Consider the following 17,751-nt stretch of genomic DNA (forward strand, 5'->3'; position numbering starts at 1 on the left):
GAAAGAGAAATACAGTCTAACATGTTGGCACAACATCCTCTCACCTGGGTAAATGATTTCAATGACGAACCCACCCCTTTGATATTCATGCACCAGCTTATACAGACAGTAAGCGGTGTGCAATGCTGCATCCCAGGTACACGGGATAATGCCCGTGGCTGACTCTCCCAGACAACTTCTGAAGCCATTTGTGTCTGGTTAAGACAGGAAGTTGTATTTACAGCCCGGCTCCTTTTGTACTTTAACAGAAATCCTCTCTGTCTCCCTCCTGACAAAGGCAGATATGACTGGCCACTAAATCTACTGACAAATGGCCGCCCTAAACAGCACCAACAGAGGCTCAAGGGGAAGGAGACACTCAGATGGATGAACACAGGATCTGTTCTCCTTTCTCACAGCAGAATCATGGATTCTCGTAAAGAATTCACCCTCACAATTGAAGAACTGTGTGTGTGTGTGTGTGTGTGTGTGTGTGTGTGTGTGTGTGTGTGTGTGTGTGTGTGTGTGTGTGTGTGTGTGTGTGTGTGTGTGTGTGTGTGTGTGTGTGTGTGTGTGTGTGTGTGTGTGTGTGTGTGTGTGTGCGCACGGGCGAGAGAGAGATTGCGTCCAAGCTTGGTTGTTCTCCTCTGCGCCTGATGCTAATGTGCGGGCTGTGAGTTACGGCACGTCCACCCTCCCCCCGGTCCTCCTCGTCTCTCCGCCGAGATGACAGGGACAGAGAGGAGACTGGTCAGTGCACAGTCCTAACATATTAGTGCTGAGCAGGCGTGCCGATGTCACACACTATCCTAGACCCTGATCTCCAATGCAAAACAAAGAATCAGAATCTAAAATGGCCTCTCTATTCGATTAGTGATAGATATATTAATGACAGATGGTTTTCCCACCCATCTGATATCGCTGGCTTATCTTATAGGAGAGGAGAGGTATGAAAATTACATGTTATTATTGGACAGGGGATTTGATGAGGACAAAAAGTAGCTAAGCTGGAAAGTCCTGGAGAGCATCACTCAAGCAATAACAAGATTGTCTTTATGAAAAGATGAGAATGAGGAGATGAGGAAGATAACTTTTAAGAACAAGTCATTGTAATAAAAAGCAATATCCCCTCAAAAAAGTGAGGAAGTTGCAGAGGAACATCCATTATCAGCATTTTTAGACCAAGATAATGCCACTACTGTCCTTCAAGTTGAAGTATTAAAAGATGAATGTGATTTAACCTTGAAAGTGTATTACAGAACACCAATAAGACCATGGGCTTAATGAGACTGAATCTGGAGACTCGGGATAATGAGAAACCCAGTGAGAGGGATGAAGAATGACTGTGTAAGTCTCACCAGCCCAGACAGACAAATCAACTACCAGTCCCACTGTGCCTACTCTCTGGTGTACAGCACACTGCCTTGTTACTGTGCTCCGACCATACACAGTCACGGACACAGCCACCACCGCACACGGCAGCTCTCACACACACACGCTCTCTCTCTCTCTTTCTCTCTCTCCCTGGCCTCTAGACCATTCAGAGAAGTATGGTCCACTCGAGATAAATAGACAGATCTTTAGTTGTGTGGTCTCCAAAAGCTTAATGATTCGGAGGCTCTTTTCCAGAGCGAACATTTCAACAACATGATGACAACTGAGAAACATACTCCTAGTTTTTACCTGAGGTATTGAGGTTTCTCCTCACTGGCTTGCTCACCTCTGGCACTTCGTCTATTACAAACAGAGGGATAAAGGAGAGGGTGTTGCTGGTTAGGGAGAAGGGTGCTGGGGGAACTCAATTACAGCCAACTTAATAGAGCATCAGAAAAGGAGGAAGAGAGGGAGATTAAATTGATAGAATAATTGTATTTTTATTTTAAAAATATATTTAACCTTTATTTAAGAATGACAGGCAAGAAAAACTTAAACTTCACAGCTGGGCAAGTGTCAGAGATGGCCATTTGCCTGACTATAACCATGAATACTGAATATATCACGTAAAATAATATAGCTTCGCTGACAAGTGGTAGTGAATTGAATACTATAGTCAACTGACTTGAGGAATTACTTTCCAGTCATCTTCCATGAAATGCATTCCAATTGGTTTGGTGTCCCTCAACTAAGGAAGATAACTAATGAAAAGTGGATATCGAAAGACATTAAGGACACCTGCTCTTTCCATGACACAGACTGACCAGGTGAATCCAGGTGAAAGCTATGATCTCTTATTGATGTCACTTGATATATCTACTTCAATCAGTGAAAATTAATAATGATTTTTTAAGCCTTGAGACAATTGAGACATGGATTGTGTTTGTGTTATTCAGAAGGTGAATGGGCAAGAAAACAAAAATGTAAGTACCTTTGAACGGGGTATGGTAGTAGGTGCCAGGCGCACCGGTTTGTGTCAAGAACTGCAACGCTGCTGGGTTTCACGCTCAACAGTTTCCCTTGTGTATCAACAATGGTCCACCACCTGTAGGACATCCAGCCAACTTGCAGGCCAGTCAAGTTCTTCCACACCGATCTCAACAAACCATTTCTGTATGGACCTCGATTTGTGCATGGGGGGCATTGTCATGCTAAAACAGAAAAGGGCCTTCCCCAAACTGTTGCCACAAATTTGGAAGCACAGAATTGTCTAGAATGTAATTATATGCTGTAGCATTAAGATTTCCCTTCACTGGAACTAAGGGACCTAGCCTGAACCATGAAAAACAGCCCCAGACCATTATTCCTTCTCCACCGAACTTAACAGTTGGCACTATTCATTGGGGCAGGTAGCATTCTCATGGCATCCGCCAAACCCAGATTTGTCCGTCAGACTGCAAGATGGTGCAGAGTGGTTCATCACTCCAGAGAACGCATTTCCACTGCTCCAAAGTCCAATGGCGGTGAGCTTTACTCCACTGCAGACGACGCTTGGCATTGGGCATGGTGATCTTAGACTTGTGTGCGACTGCTCAGCCATGGAAACCCATTTTATGAAGCTCCCGACAAACAGTTATTGTGCTGACGTTGCTTCCAGAGTCAGTTTGGAAGTCGGTTGAGAGTGTTGCAACCGAGGACAGACTAATTTTACGCGCAACAGCACTCGGTGGTCCCATTCTGTGAGCTTGTGTGGCCTACCACTTTTCTGGTGAGCTGTTGTTGCTCCTAGATGTTTCCACTTCACATTAACAGCACTTACAGCTGACCGGGGCAGCTCTAGCAGGGCAGAACATTTACACACTGACCTATGATGGTGCCACATTGAAGGTTGCTTCGCTCTTTAGTAAGGCCATTCTACTGCCAATGTTTGTATATAGTTTGCATGGCTGTTTGCATGGCTGTGTGCTCGATTTTATACACCTATTAGCAACGTGTGTGGCTGAAATATCCAAATCCACTAGTTTGAAGGTGTGTCCACATACTTTTGTATACAGTGCATCCGGAAAGTATTCAGACCCCTTGGCTTTTTCCACATGTTGTTACCTTACAGCCTTATTCTAAATTGGATTAAATAAATGTTCCTCATCAATCTACACACAATACCCCATTATTACAAAGCGAAACCAGGTTTTTAGAATTTTTTGAAAATGTATTAAAAAATGTTTTTTTTAAAGAAATACCTTACATAAGTATTCAGTCCCTTTACTCAGTACTTTGTTGAAGCATCTTTGGAAGCAATTACAGCCTCGACTCTTCTTGGGTATGATGCTACAAGCTTGGCACACCTGTATTTTGGAAGTTTTTCCTCTCAAGCTCTGTCAGGTTTGATGGGGAGCGTTACTGCACAGCTAATTTCAGGTCTCTCCAGAGATGTTCGACTGGGTACAAGTCCAGGCTCTGGCTGGGCCAATCAAGCTTGTCCCGAAGCCACTCCTGTGTTGTCCTGTTGGAAGGTGAACCTTCGCCCCAGTCTGAGGTACTGAGTAGGTTTTCATCAAGGAGCTCTCTGTACTTTGCTCCATTCATCTTTCCCTCGATCCTGACTAGTCTCCCAGTCCCTGCCATGTGTCCAATTCAAAAGTTTGGACACACCTAGACATTCAAGAGTTTTTATTTTGTACTATTTTCTACAATGTAGAATAATAGTGAAGACATCAAAACTATGAAATAACATTTGGAATCATGTAGTAACTCAAAAATATATACATATGAGATTCTTCAAACTAGCCACCCTTTGCCATGACAGCTTTGCACACTCTTGACATTCTCTCAACCAGTTTCATGAGGAATGTTTCTCCAAGTCTTGAAGGAGTTCCCACATATGCTGAGCACTTGTTGGCTGCTTTTCCTTCACTCTGCAGTCCAACTCATCCCAAACCATCTCAATTGTGTAGCACACCAGCTAGGGGGATCCATCATCACAGACAGCCCTTAAATAGGTTGGCTACTTACTACCATGTATGAATCAATAGGCAGGAGGTGAGCTTGTTCATCAATTTTCCCAAGGCCCAGGTAATCAATCCTGGTGCATCAGATCTGGTAGCATCCACATCCACCCACTGTCGTCAGCAAGCCCCGCACCTCTGCATTCTAGCTGTGCTGGACGCCTCACAGGGGTGATGGGTGACATCAGTCATGATAAGGCCCACTTTCCCTGTATTGTAGCATACTCTACAGTAAGACTTTCACATGCAGGAAAGGACAAGTAAGGACACTGGTTTACAGGGAGTCTATAGAGCATATTGTCTCTCTGTTTTGAAATATATTTTGTTCTTCAGTCAGAGAATAAAAAGCGTTCACATCCTCAGTTGGGAAACTTTACAAGTGTGCTCATTCTCAGGTTTCAAAATGGCAGCCATCTGCCATAAAATACAGCCTCCCATAGTATTTTACTAGACCCCCACCCCCCTGTAAAAATGGTTAGAATGCCACAAACTCCCTGAAAGCATGATCTTGTTTCTCTCACTGCTAAACTAGTTTGGGTTCTTGTGAAGTTGTATGTTACCTGTTATGACACTAATGGGCTGAAGTTCAACAAGTTACATAAACCAAAACAAGTTTGGCATTAAAAACAAATCATAAACAAATAACATGGTTGGAATTCAGAAAAGTTTATTAAGTCGACTCATTTTGGCCATGACGTAATGAGAAACTACCATCATAAAAATCACCAGTACGTGGAGCCTTCGGTCTATGCCAAGTGGGCTTTGATATAAAAACAAACACTCAAGTATGACATACACTGACAATACCAGCAAATCACAATACAATGAGTTGTCAGAAGAGTGGTGGATCCACGTGTACATAAACATCTGTCTCTATTAATAATGAGGTCTGACTAGCCCCTTGTGTGGCACCATTGTGTTAGGACCGTTTAGTAGCATGGCGTTGTTTGGAGGCCTTAATAAAAACAATGGAATTCCAAATCTACTGTGTGCCATACCACCAAGTTCACAGATGCTAAATGGCTGAATGCTAATTAGTGACACTAAAACAATAGTGTTAATATTTGGTGCAACAGAAAACCTTTTAGGATTTGTGTCCTCAAAAAAAAAAAAAAAAGCTCATGCCATACATGAAGTCCCAATTCATTGAGTTTTTAATAATAAACACCTTGCCGTCAAAAATATCAGCAGATATTTCCAAGTTTATTTAAGGCAAGCCTAAACATTTTACAGCCAATGGGTACAAAATAACTCCTCAAACAAAATGTCTGAAGGTGAAGCAGGGGCTTTTTTTTTATATATAATAAATATAGATTTTCTTAATTCAATAATTAGACTGGGCTATCATACAAATGTGTGTATAGGGCACTGGTGGACCACATGGCATCCAAAATGTCCTCCCCAAACTAGGAAGGGATCGACAGAGAAGCATTAAAGACAACCTTCACTTTATCCTCAATCCTCCAGTTAACACAATTATGTCTGGGAGAGGAGGAGGACAGTATCAACTTATCTGACCATGGTGTGACAGACAGAAGGACAGAGCGACTGCTCTGAGTGGACTACTGCCCCTAGAGTCACCCAGTGGGAACACAGGTCTATCCAGTCTGGGTCTCCTCTATCCTGGTCTGTGAACACTGCCAGTCTGGTACATGAGGGGCAGCCATAAGAAGCAGTCCACAGTGGGCCACCCAAAACCATGCTGGAGGAGGAGTTAGCTGGGTTGCTGAAATGGTCAGCACTGCTTGTTCATGTCCCTGTGGTAATTCCATGCTCTCCCGTCCAGCCCGCCTCCTATTCTCCTCAGTCTTCCAGCCCTGGGTGTATGTGTGTGTTGGTCTCAGAGGATCTGTTCAGTGCTGGAGGCAGAGATATCCAGGAGTCTCCAGGCTGCATAGGGGTTCAGCTCCTCTTGGTCTCGACACAGGGCCCACACATACATCATCCTCAGCACCTTGTCCTGTGGGTCAAACAGACAAAGGTATTGGCAAGATGAAAATTAAGTCACTTTTCAATGCTTTTGAGCAGGTGTCCAAAGTGTACAACCCTCCCTGCTAGCCTGTCCAGCTTATCCTCTCAGTGAGAGACAAGGGGAAAAAAAGTTGTGTCATCAACAATAGAACAAATAAAACAGCCTCCCTAAATCCCCTGGTAGTGCCTTGCGGTAGACTGAGGGAGTGCCAGTTTCCTGCGGCTGAGTGGATGCCCTCCCATTATGCCCCCCCCCCTCCAATCCAAAGACTCCCCGAGGTGCCCTCACTGGCCTATCAGACAGATTTACAGCTCAGGAGGCTTTCATGTGGAGTCTGGCTGACAGTCGGCAGGGCCTCAATAGACTAGTCTGGCTCCCTCTCTTTCGCTCCTTCGAAAGACAAAGGGAGGAAGCCACTTTAGACTATAAGAGATGCACCCCCAGGTCTGAAACATTGCCATGTCTGATTAGCCAAGCTCAGAGACAAACAGAGCCCTGTTTGAATACTTTTACAATTGATCCTCATTTCCAGAGTAGAGATGGAGGGTGTATTCTACTCACAGGGTCTCCCTCTATGACGTCTCCTTTAGTGTTGCGGATCACCATGACCAGCTGGGCCTGGAAGGTGATGATCAGCACCGGACCCTGCTCCATCATCTTCCCCATGGCCAGCTGAACACACACAATTAAAACACACTATTAGAAAAGCAAATCCCACAAACAAATATTACGATGAGACTGTCGTAAAAGGCCTCGGGTAACTCACATCAATGTTGTCTATGTCCAGGATCTTAGAGTGGAACTGCAGGCCCATAGCCCTGGCCTGTTGAATGGGGTGGGCCAGCTGGCTGTAAGTCTACACACAAGACAAAGAGGTGTGGGTTAAGAACAGCAAGGGCAGGGGGAAGAAAATGACTGAAATTCTCAACATCACTATTGCAGGTCTACATTTACAGTACTTCAAAAATAATCAATTCATCTTCAGCCGGTGTCCAAATGAATAGTCGATAAACTGGTCAATAAAAAAAGTGCTTACCGCTTCATAACACCAGTCCTTCAGAACCTCCAGCTCCCCTCGGATCATGGCCTGCCGACAGAAAGACAGAGAGGTAATGCAGACAGAGAGGTCAGAGTAGGGTGATACCCACACCTCAAGAGGCACTGCAGACATAGACAAAAAAACAAAACAATAAAATGTATCTGCACAGAAAGAAGTGCTCCATTGATTTTACAATTTGTCTGGATATTCATCAGATTTAAGTGAGACTGAGACTAATGTTTCAAGTAATGTTCAAGATCGCAGATCAAAAAATGTGTATGGTGTCTCTATTAACTGCAGTGACATACAACTGTTACATGGAAGGTTTTCGCCCCCCAATTATCTTCAGCTCTAAATGAGAAACCCGTTTTCCTATTGTATGCCTTCAACACAATCTGTACCGCACCAATGTCAAGGGAGGAAAGATATTTATTTACCTCTAGGACGTTGGGTATGATGTCAAATTCACACTGCTTGAGGAAGACATCTTTGTCGAATGACGGATCCACCTTCAGAATCTCTGTCAGCACCTCAGACATCTCTGTCTTGGAGAAGAGCCCACCTGACCAGACATACACACAACTTTAAAACAAGAACAAAGACCGAACCCAACTACCAAATACGTGATTGGGGTTAGTGTTGGCGGCATGGAGAAGTTAGTAGGTTACCTAGGATGTCGGTCATTTTATCTGTGACGGCACGAGACGCTCTGACGAGGGCATTCTCGCTCTCGTCATACTTCATCTTCATTTCGAAGAACCCTGGGAAGAGAGCGCAAAAGGTGAGTCGTCTCATTTAATTGCAGTGCATCAAAGTCAAACAAAGAGGAACAGGCTTGGGGGAAGACGTCGTTTGGACTCAGCACCAGTAGTGTTACCCCAAGGTCAGGGCAGTGAGTTGTATCGTATGGATCAAACACAGGGACTGAGCTGTGGGTCGTTGTACAGTATCGCTCTGCTGTGTGATTGATTGCTTACTGTACTTCGCTGGCACATTCTCTGATAACACACGCAGTACCAACATACCCAGATTGGATTCCATTATGTATTTACAGTGTCAGGCAAGTTGTGATGTGTGACAATAAGAAAGAAACTTGATACAATTTATTTCTATTGACTTTGCACAATGTCCTTACTGTAAATCATAGCTCCATTTCACAAGTCAGAAACATGATTTATAGTCGGTGCAGTTTCCTTGGGTAATGCTTAATTGCTCGCTCCCTGTATACGGCTACGGTGAAAACCCACAACAGGAGCAGTCATTTTCAAGGCGCCTAGTAAAAAAGAAGACATTGCTCCCCAGTCTCTCATACCCGACCCCTAGGAAGTCCCTGGGCTCCCATTACCTGCTGCTCGTTAGTGAGGGCCCATTAGCACCAAGATTTTAAAAGGAGCAGGACACTGTTCACCAGTCTGATACAGCAGTCAATCAGCTAGCAGAGGGATCCCCATCTACACTAGGTTTGGATCCCTTCACATTGTGCACCCTCATGACTAGGATTTTGGAGAGCGGAACGTTTCTGACCTCCAACCATGACGACAGTTTGGATTTGGAAATGTTCAAGGTAAAGTCAAAAGTTAAGGACAAAGGGCACTTGGTAAAGAAACGCACCACGCCCAGCAGAGTAACAAGCACTAAGCCACTGATGGGTAGTTTATACACTTAGCCCCATCTACTGGACAAACGTTTTACAGAGGCAGACATTCATACCATTCTTTGATGTAGCAATAATATCATATTTTAGAGGAATTACTCGGTCTTCATCATATAAATAACATATCATCTTCCTACATTATGATTCGGAAACGGTGATACTTAGACTGCAATGACTACGGCAGACTGGTAGTGAGACAGGCTGTCCTTACTGTTAAAAACCATGTTGTTATCCTTGAAGTCCTTCCACTGTGCGTACCATTTGGAGTCCTTGTGCAGCACCACCCCCATGGCATCCCTAGAAAACAGATCACTGCTCAGTGCTCACGGCCATGCCACTACACACACAAATATCTAGACTAGAACTGATTTTCACCCTTACTGTGAATCCAAATTATACTTGCAAGTGCAATTTGGGCACTGATAAATATGGTGTGATATTGAGCTTGTCAGAGACACTGTTAGGTGAGAATGATCTGTTATTTGAATGATTCGAATATTCCGCCCTGAAACAAATAATTGTATGGAAGTGATTAGAATGTATAAAATCATAATCAATCATAATCAATAAGTCACAATTAGGGTAAAGACAATATGTATTTATGGTATTATAAACAGACTGTCTGAGCATGGTGCCGACCTGACTAGAGATTGGGAGAGAACAGGGAGTACGTATCAAGAACAAGGTCACTCACTAATCCCTGTCGGCTGGGTAGCAGGACATGTTAATTTATTTAATTTTACCTTTATTTAAAATAGGCAAGTCAGTTAAAAACACATTTTTATTTTCAATGACGGCCTAGGAACAGTGGGTTAACTGCCTGTTCAGGGGCAGAACGACAGATTTGTACCGTGTCAGCTCGGGGATTTGAACTTGCAACCTTCCGCTCTAACCACTAGGCTACCCTGCCGCCCCATGTGTGTGTGTCTGTTTGTGTGTGCGTGTGCGTGTGTGTGTGTGTGTGCGCGCGCGTATGGTTGTGTGAATGTGTGGGCGTGAGAAGTCAGTATAAAATGAATTGTTTTGTATTCTTGACTTTGGAACGTTCCCATGAATAAACATTTTTGACTATTTTAGCTGGACCTCCGTCTGTTTCATTTGACCAGGATCTTACAAATTCTGGTTTGCAGACTGAGTAATATAATTAAATTGGGTTATGAACCTGGAGAACAAAATTCTCTTATCAGACACACATTTTGAGTTCTAAAGATAATTCTGCTCAAATAAAAATCTAGAGCTCTACCGAAACAGAATGAGGGTGGGAGACTGGCAGCACGTACTCATTGGCCTCGAAGACCTTGTTCTCATTTTCTGCAGCCTTAGATGAAAAGTCACTCCTCTTCCGTAGTCTCTTGGGGGCCCGGTAGGGCCCACTCTGATTAAGATCATCAATCTCCTTCTTCACACTCTTTATACCCTGTATGTGCACATACAGCAGGCTTTAGGGAAATGCATGGGCTGTTGTGATGAGCTCCCTAAGCAATGGGTTGTTTCTGTACATTCCCTCCTGATCATTTGACTTGCTTAGTTTATGCAGTGACAACACAAAAAAATGGAACAAGTGATTGCTATAATGCAGTGAACATGACCAAACCCGGTATTTGACTTTGAAGTGCTGAATTGGTCCTTTTGGACCTTGGAGATCCTATCCAGTTCTCACCTGAGATATTGCCCTGAAGGCACCGGTCTTCCCCAGTTTCTCTCCACTCTTGGACACAGACTCCGCAGACGTCTTGGCTGTCTTCGCTGCTTCCTCCACGCCCTCTTTGATCTTCCTCCCTATATCTGTACGACTGACCTCTTCCAGACCCTAAAAACAAACAGATACTAACTTCTTGTCTGAGACACTCGTACCCCATTTCTGTTGAAATGCCAAAGGCCTAGACCTACATACAGTGCATTCTGAAAGTATTCAGACCCCTTAACTTTTTCCACATTACAGCCTTATTCTAAAATGGATTAAATAGTTTTCCCCTCAATCAATCTACACACAATACCCCATAATGACAAAGCAAAACCAGGTTTTTAGACATTTTTGCAAATGTATAAAAAACTACAAACTGCAATATCACATTTACATAAGTATTCAGACCCTTTACTCAGTACTTTGAAGCACCTTTTGCAGCAAAATCAGCCTCGAGTCTCCTTGGGTATGACGATACAAGCTTGGCACACTTGTATTTGGGAAGTTTCTCCCATTATTCTCTGTAGATCCTCTCAAGCGCTGTCAGGTTGGATGGGGAGTGTCGCTGCGCAGGTATTTCAGGTCTTTCCAGAGGCGTTTGATCGGGTTCAAGTCCGGGCTCTGGCTGGGCCACTCAAGGACATTCAGAGACTTTTTCCGAAGACTCTTCTGCATTGTCTTTGCTGTGTGCTTAGGGTCATTGTCCTGTTGGAAGATGAATCTTCACCCCAGTCTGAGGTCCTGAGCGCTCTGTACTTTACTCGGTTCATCTTTCCCTTGATCCTGACTAGTCTCGCAGTCCCTGCCGCTGAAAAACAAACCCCACAGCATGATGCTGCCACCCCCATAGTTCATGTGACGCTTGGCATTCAGGCCAAAGAGTTGAATCTTGGTTTCATCAGACCAGATAACTTTGTTTCTCATGGTCAGAGTCTTTAAGTACCTTTTGGCAAAACTCCAAGTGGGCTGTCATGTGCATTTTACTGACAGGCGGCCAGCTCTAGGAAGAGTCTTGGTGGTTCCAAAATTCTTCCACGTAAGAATGATGGAGGCCACTGTTTTCTTGGGGACCTTCAATGCTGCAGACATTTTTTGGTAATCTTCCCCAGATCCTGTCTCGGAGCTCTACGGACAATTCCTTCAACCTCATGGCTTGGTTTTTGCTCTGACATGCACTGTCAACTGTGGGACCTTTTATATAGACAGGTGTGTGCCTTTTCAAATCAATCAATTTAGTTTACCACAGGTGGACTCCAATTAAGTTGTAGAAACATCAAGGATGATCAATGGAAACAAATGCACCTGAGCTCAATTTTGAGTCTCATAGCAAAGGGTCTGAATACTTGTGTAAATAAGGTATGTTTTTATTTTTAATACATTTGCAAACATTTCTAGAAACCTATATTTGCTTTGTCATTATTGGGTAAAACAAGAGGAAAAAAATAATTTAATCAATTTTAAAATAAGGCTGTAACGTAACAAAATGTGGAAAAAGTTAAGGGGTCTGAATACTTTCCAATGGCACTATGTAATTCATGTCAATGTTTCCATTTAATTGACAACATACAGCTCTACATTTACCATGCTCAAGTTTAGTCATTAAGGCTGATGAGTAACTAAACAGCAATCCATGTACCTCTTTCACAGTCTCTGAGAAGGTCCCTAACTTCTTCTTCAGAACTTCAGACGTCTTCACAGTTTCAGACTCTATGGTTTGCTAAGGAAGAAAGTAAAATAGTGAAGGAAAGAAATCAATTAATTATTGAATCCAACCTGCCTAACAACATCCTTTGTCCAATGTGACAATGAAACAACGTGTGACATGCGCTTCAAATTATTTGCTGGGCCACAAATGTCCACCTGAAGATAAAGGAATAAAGCTGTTCAATGGATGGGAGCACTCACATATTTCCTCCGAGCTTGCTTCAGAGCTTCTGATTCCTCCAACTTTTTGGCCTCCTCACGAAACTTCTTGATGTTCTCCTTCATTTCCTTGTTCTTGCTGAGCTCCTGTTTGAGGTTGTCCAAGAACCCCCCAAAGAAGCCTTTTCGGCTACCTCCCCTGTCTGATGCATACCGTACCTAGAGAGAGATATGGGCATTGTATGAGTTGGAGAAAAAAGGGGAACATACACTATATATACAAAAGTATGTGGAGACTAGAGGTCGACAGATTATGATTTTTCAACACCGATACCGATTCCGATTATTGGAGGATCAAAAAAAAGCTGATACCGATTAATCGGACGATTTTTGAAATGTATTTGTAATAATAAAAATTACAACAATACTGAATGAACTGAATACTGAATAACTTAATGTAATACATCAATACAATCAATTTAGCCTCAAATAAATAATGAAACATGTTCAATTTGGTTTAAATAATGCAAAAACAAAGTGTTGGAGAAGAAAGTAAAAGTGCAATATGTGCCATGTAAGAAAACTAATGTTTCAGTTCCTTGCTCAGAACATGAGAACATATGAAAGCTGGTGGTTCCTTTTAACATGAGTCTTCAATATTCCCTGGTAAGAAGTTTTAGGTTGTAGTTATTATAGGAATTATAGGACTATTTCTCTCTATACCCATTTGTATTTCATTAAGCTTTGACTATTGGATATTCTTATAGGCACTTTAGTATTGCCAGTGTAACAGTATAGCTTCGGTCCCTCTCCTCGCTCCTCCCTGGGCTCAAACCAGGAACACAACGACAACAGCCACCCGCGAAGCAGCGTTACCTATGCAGAGCAAAGGGAACAACTACATCAAGTCTCAGAGCGAGTGACGTTTGAAACGTTATTAGCGCGCACCCCGCTAACTAGCTAGCCATTTCACATTGGTTACACGAGCTTAATCTCCGGAGTTGATAGGCTTGAAGTCATAAACAGCTCAATGCTTGACGCACAACGAAGAGCTGCTGGCAAAACGCATGAAAGTGCTGTTTGAATGAATGCTTACAAGCCTGCTCCTGCCTACCATCGCTCAGTCAGACTGCTCTATCAAATCATAGACTTAGTTATAACATAACACACAGAAATACGAGCCTTAGGTCATTAATATGGTCGAATACGGAAACTATCTCGAAAACAAGATATTTATTCTTTCAGTGAAATACGGAATCGTTCCGTATTTTATCTAAGGGGTGGCATCCATTAGTCTAAATATTCCTGTGCACAACCTTCAATGTTATGTCATAATTACGTAAAATTCTGGCAAATTAGGCGGCCCAAACTGTTGCATATACACCGACTCTCCGTGCAATGAACGCAATAGAAGTGACACAATTTCACCTGGTTAATATTGCCTGCTAACCTGGATTTCTTTTAGCTAAATATGCAGGTTTAAAAATATATACTTCTGTGTATTGATTTTAAGAAAGGCATTGATGTTTATGGTTAGGTACACATTGGAGCAACGATACGCACCGCATCAATTATATGCAACGCAGGACACGCTAGATAAACTAGTAATATCATCAACCATGTGTAGTTAACTAGTGATTATGATTGATTGATTTTTATAAGATAAGTTTAATGCTAGCTAGCAACTTACCTTGGCTTACTGCACTCGCGTAACAGGCAGTTTCCTCGTGGAGTGCAATGAGAGGCAGGTGGTTAGAGCGTTAGACTAGTTAACTGTAAGGTTGCAAGATTGAATCCCCCAAGCTGACAAGGTGAACATCTGTCGTTCTGCCCCTGAACGAGGCAGTTAACCCACCGTTCCTAGGCCGTCATTGGAAATAAGAATGTGTTCTTAACTGACTTGCCAAGTTAAATAAAGATGAAATAAAGGTGAAATTGAAATATATATATATATATCTTTTTTTTAATCTGCAAAATCGGTGTCCAAAAATAACGATCAGAAATCGGTATGAAAACTTGAAATCGGCCCTAATTAATCAGCTATTCCGATTAATTGGTCGACCTCCACTGGAGACCCCATTTAAATTTGTGGATTCAGCTATTTCAGCCACACCTGTTGCTGACAGGTGTATACAATCAAGCACACAGCCATGCAATCTCCATAGAAAAACATTGCCAGTAGAAGGTCCTTACTGAAGAGCTCACTGACTTTCAATGTGACACCGTCATATGATGCCACTTCTCTAACAAGTCTGTTTGTCATATTCCTGGCCTGGTCAACTATAAGTGCTGTTATTGTGAAGTGGAAACGTCTAGGAGAAACAACGGCTCAGCCGCGAAGTGGTAGCCCACACAAGCGCACAGAACGGGACAATTGAGTGCTGAAGCGGTCCATACTGAAATGGTTTGTTGAGATCGGTGTGGAAGAAATTGACTGGCCTGTACACAGCCCTGACCTCAACCCTATCGAACACCTTTGGTATGAATTGGAACACCGACTGCAAACCAGGCCTAATCGCCCAATATCAGTGCCCGACCACACTAATGCTCTTGTGGCTGAATGGAAGCAAGTCCGCGCAGCAATGTTCCAACATCTAGTGGAAAGCCTTCCCAGAAGAGTGGAGGCTGTTATAGCAGCAAAGGGGGGACCAACTCCATATTAATGACCATGATTTTGGAATGTGATGTATAACGAGCAGGTGTACATGTAACACTATAACTTTAGACCGTCCCCTCGCGCGAACCAGGGACTCTCTGCACACATCAACAATAGTCATCCTCGAAGCATCGTTACCCATCGCTCCACAAAAGCCACAGCCCTTGCAGAGCAAGGGGAACTACTACTTCAAGGTCTCAGAGCAAGTGACGTCACCGATTGAAACGCTATTTAGCGCGAACACCGCTAACTAAGCTAGCCGTTTCACATCCGTTACATACACATACTTTTGGTTGTGTATTTCTGCATAGGAATCAAAGAATTTTGGTTATCTGACTACTTTTGCATTCAACAACAGTACATTGTTGGCTAAAGCAGAAATGGGTTGGCTAAAGCAGAAATGGGATTTACACATAGGCTGCAAAAAGAACTCTGAAATATAAAACTGAAGGGAAGTAGGGTACAATTCAAATTGTCTACTAGTACGAAATTAATGATGATCACAAGCGGAACAGTCACTGTTACCTGTGAAGAACTTGTGAGAGACCCACATATCCTGTATACATGAGGTCTGTTGTGTAGGAGCAAATATGAAGGACTGGAGACAAGCAAACTTCTTCTGACACACAGCTGGAGAGAGAAATACACAATTAGAAATAATCATTATAAAATTATGTTCTGGCCACATTATGATTGACAGAGAAGCTTTGTTAAACCTACAATTTAAGTGCCCAAGAGAACTGATATTGCCACCTCAGAGATTATGATTGCAAACATTTTGAAGACAACATTTTTTTTTTTTTTAACCTTTATTTAACTAGGCAAGTCAGTTAAGAACAAATTCTTATTTTCAATGACGGTGGAACAGTGGCAGAACGACAGATTTGTACCTTGTTGGCTCGGGGGTTTGAACCTGCAACCTTCTGCTTACTAGTCCAACGCTCTAACCTCTAGGCTACCCAGACAACATTGCTTTACTGCTTATGAAATTAACATATTCCAACCTACTAGTTACAATTGTTATATTTGGCCTATACATTGTTTTATTTGATTTTCAAAAATTACTTTCAAGACTATTAAAAAAACCTTCATAGCCTTGTCACATTCAATTGTTGCACATGTAAACGATGTCCATGTCATCTGTCTATGCTATTGAAATAAGTGTGCAAAAGTGTAAATTATGCATATTCGAAATGTGCATACAGAGAGCAACAAACTACTGCTCGGTACACATTTTATACGGTTATGAATCAAGGGCCAAACACCGGCATGACACAAGATTCCATTCAGAGAAGTATTGTTACTAAGTTAGTCTGATTCGGCGTTAAAACGTATTGCAGTGGAGAAGACGGTTCGAGTATATAGGCATTCCATCGCTATTTTCAATAATAGATTACGTTAATTATTTATGGTTAAAAGACAACGTGGAAAAATATGTTTTAATGACAACTAACCTGGTAACACTGACACAAGGAGGCCGCCATCTTGGTTGCATTGCCTGTGACCTTTTCCGCTGATGACCTTCTGACGTATTAGTGGAGGAGCCTGAAGGTTGGACAAGGCGAAAAATAACTAGTTCGGTTCGGATGAAAGCGCCAACTTTGTCACATAGGCAGATGCATGCATCATGATTAAAAAGATATAGATATTTTCAACAGCAAAGATCCAGACCAGGAGAGGTGTTAGCAGTAGCGCCAACTATGGCCCAACAAGGATAGAACAATGTGTTAGTTATAAGAATCTTTGGCTTTGTATAAAAGTAAACCGACGCCGACAGCAACACATACAAATAAGTAATGCCTGATAATACTGTATCACTGCCGCTTTCGGCTCTGGTCCATATGCTGAATGAGAAAGAAAATAAGCGGTTAATAAAACTCGAAACCATACAAGATGGGTGAAAATGTGGACACTGCAGCGACAGGCTCGAGGTCAAATTAGATATATATATCCAACATTAGCAAGCAAACTAACAAACATTTCCGCAATAGCATTGCTTTTACTTTCAGGGAAAGAAAATATGGGATTCCCCCGAACTCACAAAGCTTCCCTCTTCGAGAAGCTATTGTACAAAAAGAACCGGCAGACTACATTTAGAGCCGCACACGAAGGATACCATGGCTAATCTCCTGACCCCCAAAGGCATTTGAACTGACATTCATTGAGGAAAGTAGAGTTAACTGCCATCACATGTTGCTATGATAAACAAATGGCTTCTCCATTCTATAGTTTACACTCACAAGTTAAGTAACTTCTTGCTTAGCTAAACGTTCTTCAGATAGCTAGCCAGTTATGAATGGCTGTTTATGTGTTGAATGATATGGATGCATCAGATGACATCCCCTCAACTATTGCAGAGAACTACCTCAGGCCTAGTGTAACTTGACGTGCAGGTTCAACGTTCTGCAGTTCATGCCACATTTCGCCTAGAAGAGAAGCTTGGGGAAATTGTCAGACCTTCCAGTGTGAACAGTTGTTTCGTGTTACTGGGCTTCTAATTTATATATTATGTAATTCTTTATACC

General features: G+C 42.6%; 1 protein-coding gene across 2 annotated transcripts; it reads right to left on the reverse strand.

Moving 5' to 3' along the window:
• Nucleotides 1–5,008: 5,008 nt before the first annotated feature.
• On the reverse strand, nucleotides 5,009–17,284 carry LOC115108253 (translocase of inner mitochondrial membrane 44 homolog (yeast)). Of its 2 annotated transcripts, XM_029632382.2 has the most exons (14): nucleotides 17,268–17,284; nucleotides 16,681–16,771; nucleotides 15,752–15,856; nucleotides 12,613–12,789; nucleotides 12,344–12,424; nucleotides 10,684–10,833; nucleotides 10,304–10,440; nucleotides 9,235–9,320; nucleotides 8,038–8,130; nucleotides 7,807–7,931; nucleotides 7,367–7,417; nucleotides 7,097–7,186; nucleotides 6,892–7,002; nucleotides 5,009–6,318 (listed from the first exon to the last, which is right to left on the reverse strand). In XM_029632382.2, the coding sequence occupies exons 2-14, from the start codon at nucleotides 16,708–16,710 to the stop codon at nucleotides 6,199–6,201; spliced, it is 1,356 nt and encodes a 451-aa protein (XP_029488242.1). In that variant the 5' UTR covers nucleotides 16,711–16,771; nucleotides 17,268–17,284; the 3' UTR covers nucleotides 5,009–6,198. The 2 variants fall into 2 exon arrangements, with proteins under 2 accessions (XP_029488242.1, XP_064865060.1); XM_065008988.1 differs by lacking the exon at nucleotides 17,268–17,284 and having other exon boundaries at nucleotides 16,681–16,894.
• Between the last annotated feature and the right edge of the window lie 467 nt (nucleotides 17,285–17,751).

The sequence above is a fragment of the Oncorhynchus nerka genome, linkage group LG24, assembly GCF_034236695.1.
Source record: "Oncorhynchus nerka isolate Pitt River linkage group LG24, Oner_Uvic_2.0, whole genome shotgun sequence".
Classification (NCBI taxonomy): Eukaryota; Metazoa; Chordata; class Actinopteri; order Salmoniformes; family Salmonidae; genus Oncorhynchus; species Oncorhynchus nerka.

What these genes read in the sequence shown, in the direction of transcription:
- LOC115108253 (XM_029632382.2), bottom strand. Translation starts at nt 16,710, where the DNA reads ATGGCGGCCTCCTTGTGTCAGTGTTACCAG. An exon ending in CTCTCACAAGTTCTTCACAG is followed by an intron (nt 12,790 to 15,751) that starts GTAACAGTGACT and finishes ATCTCTCTCTAG; the next exon opens with GTACGGTATGCATCAGACAG. An exon ending in TCTCAGAGACTGTGAAAGAG is followed by an intron (nt 10,834 to 12,343) that starts GTACATGGATTG and finishes GTTTGTTTTTAG; the next exon opens with GGTCTGGAAGAGGTCAGTCG.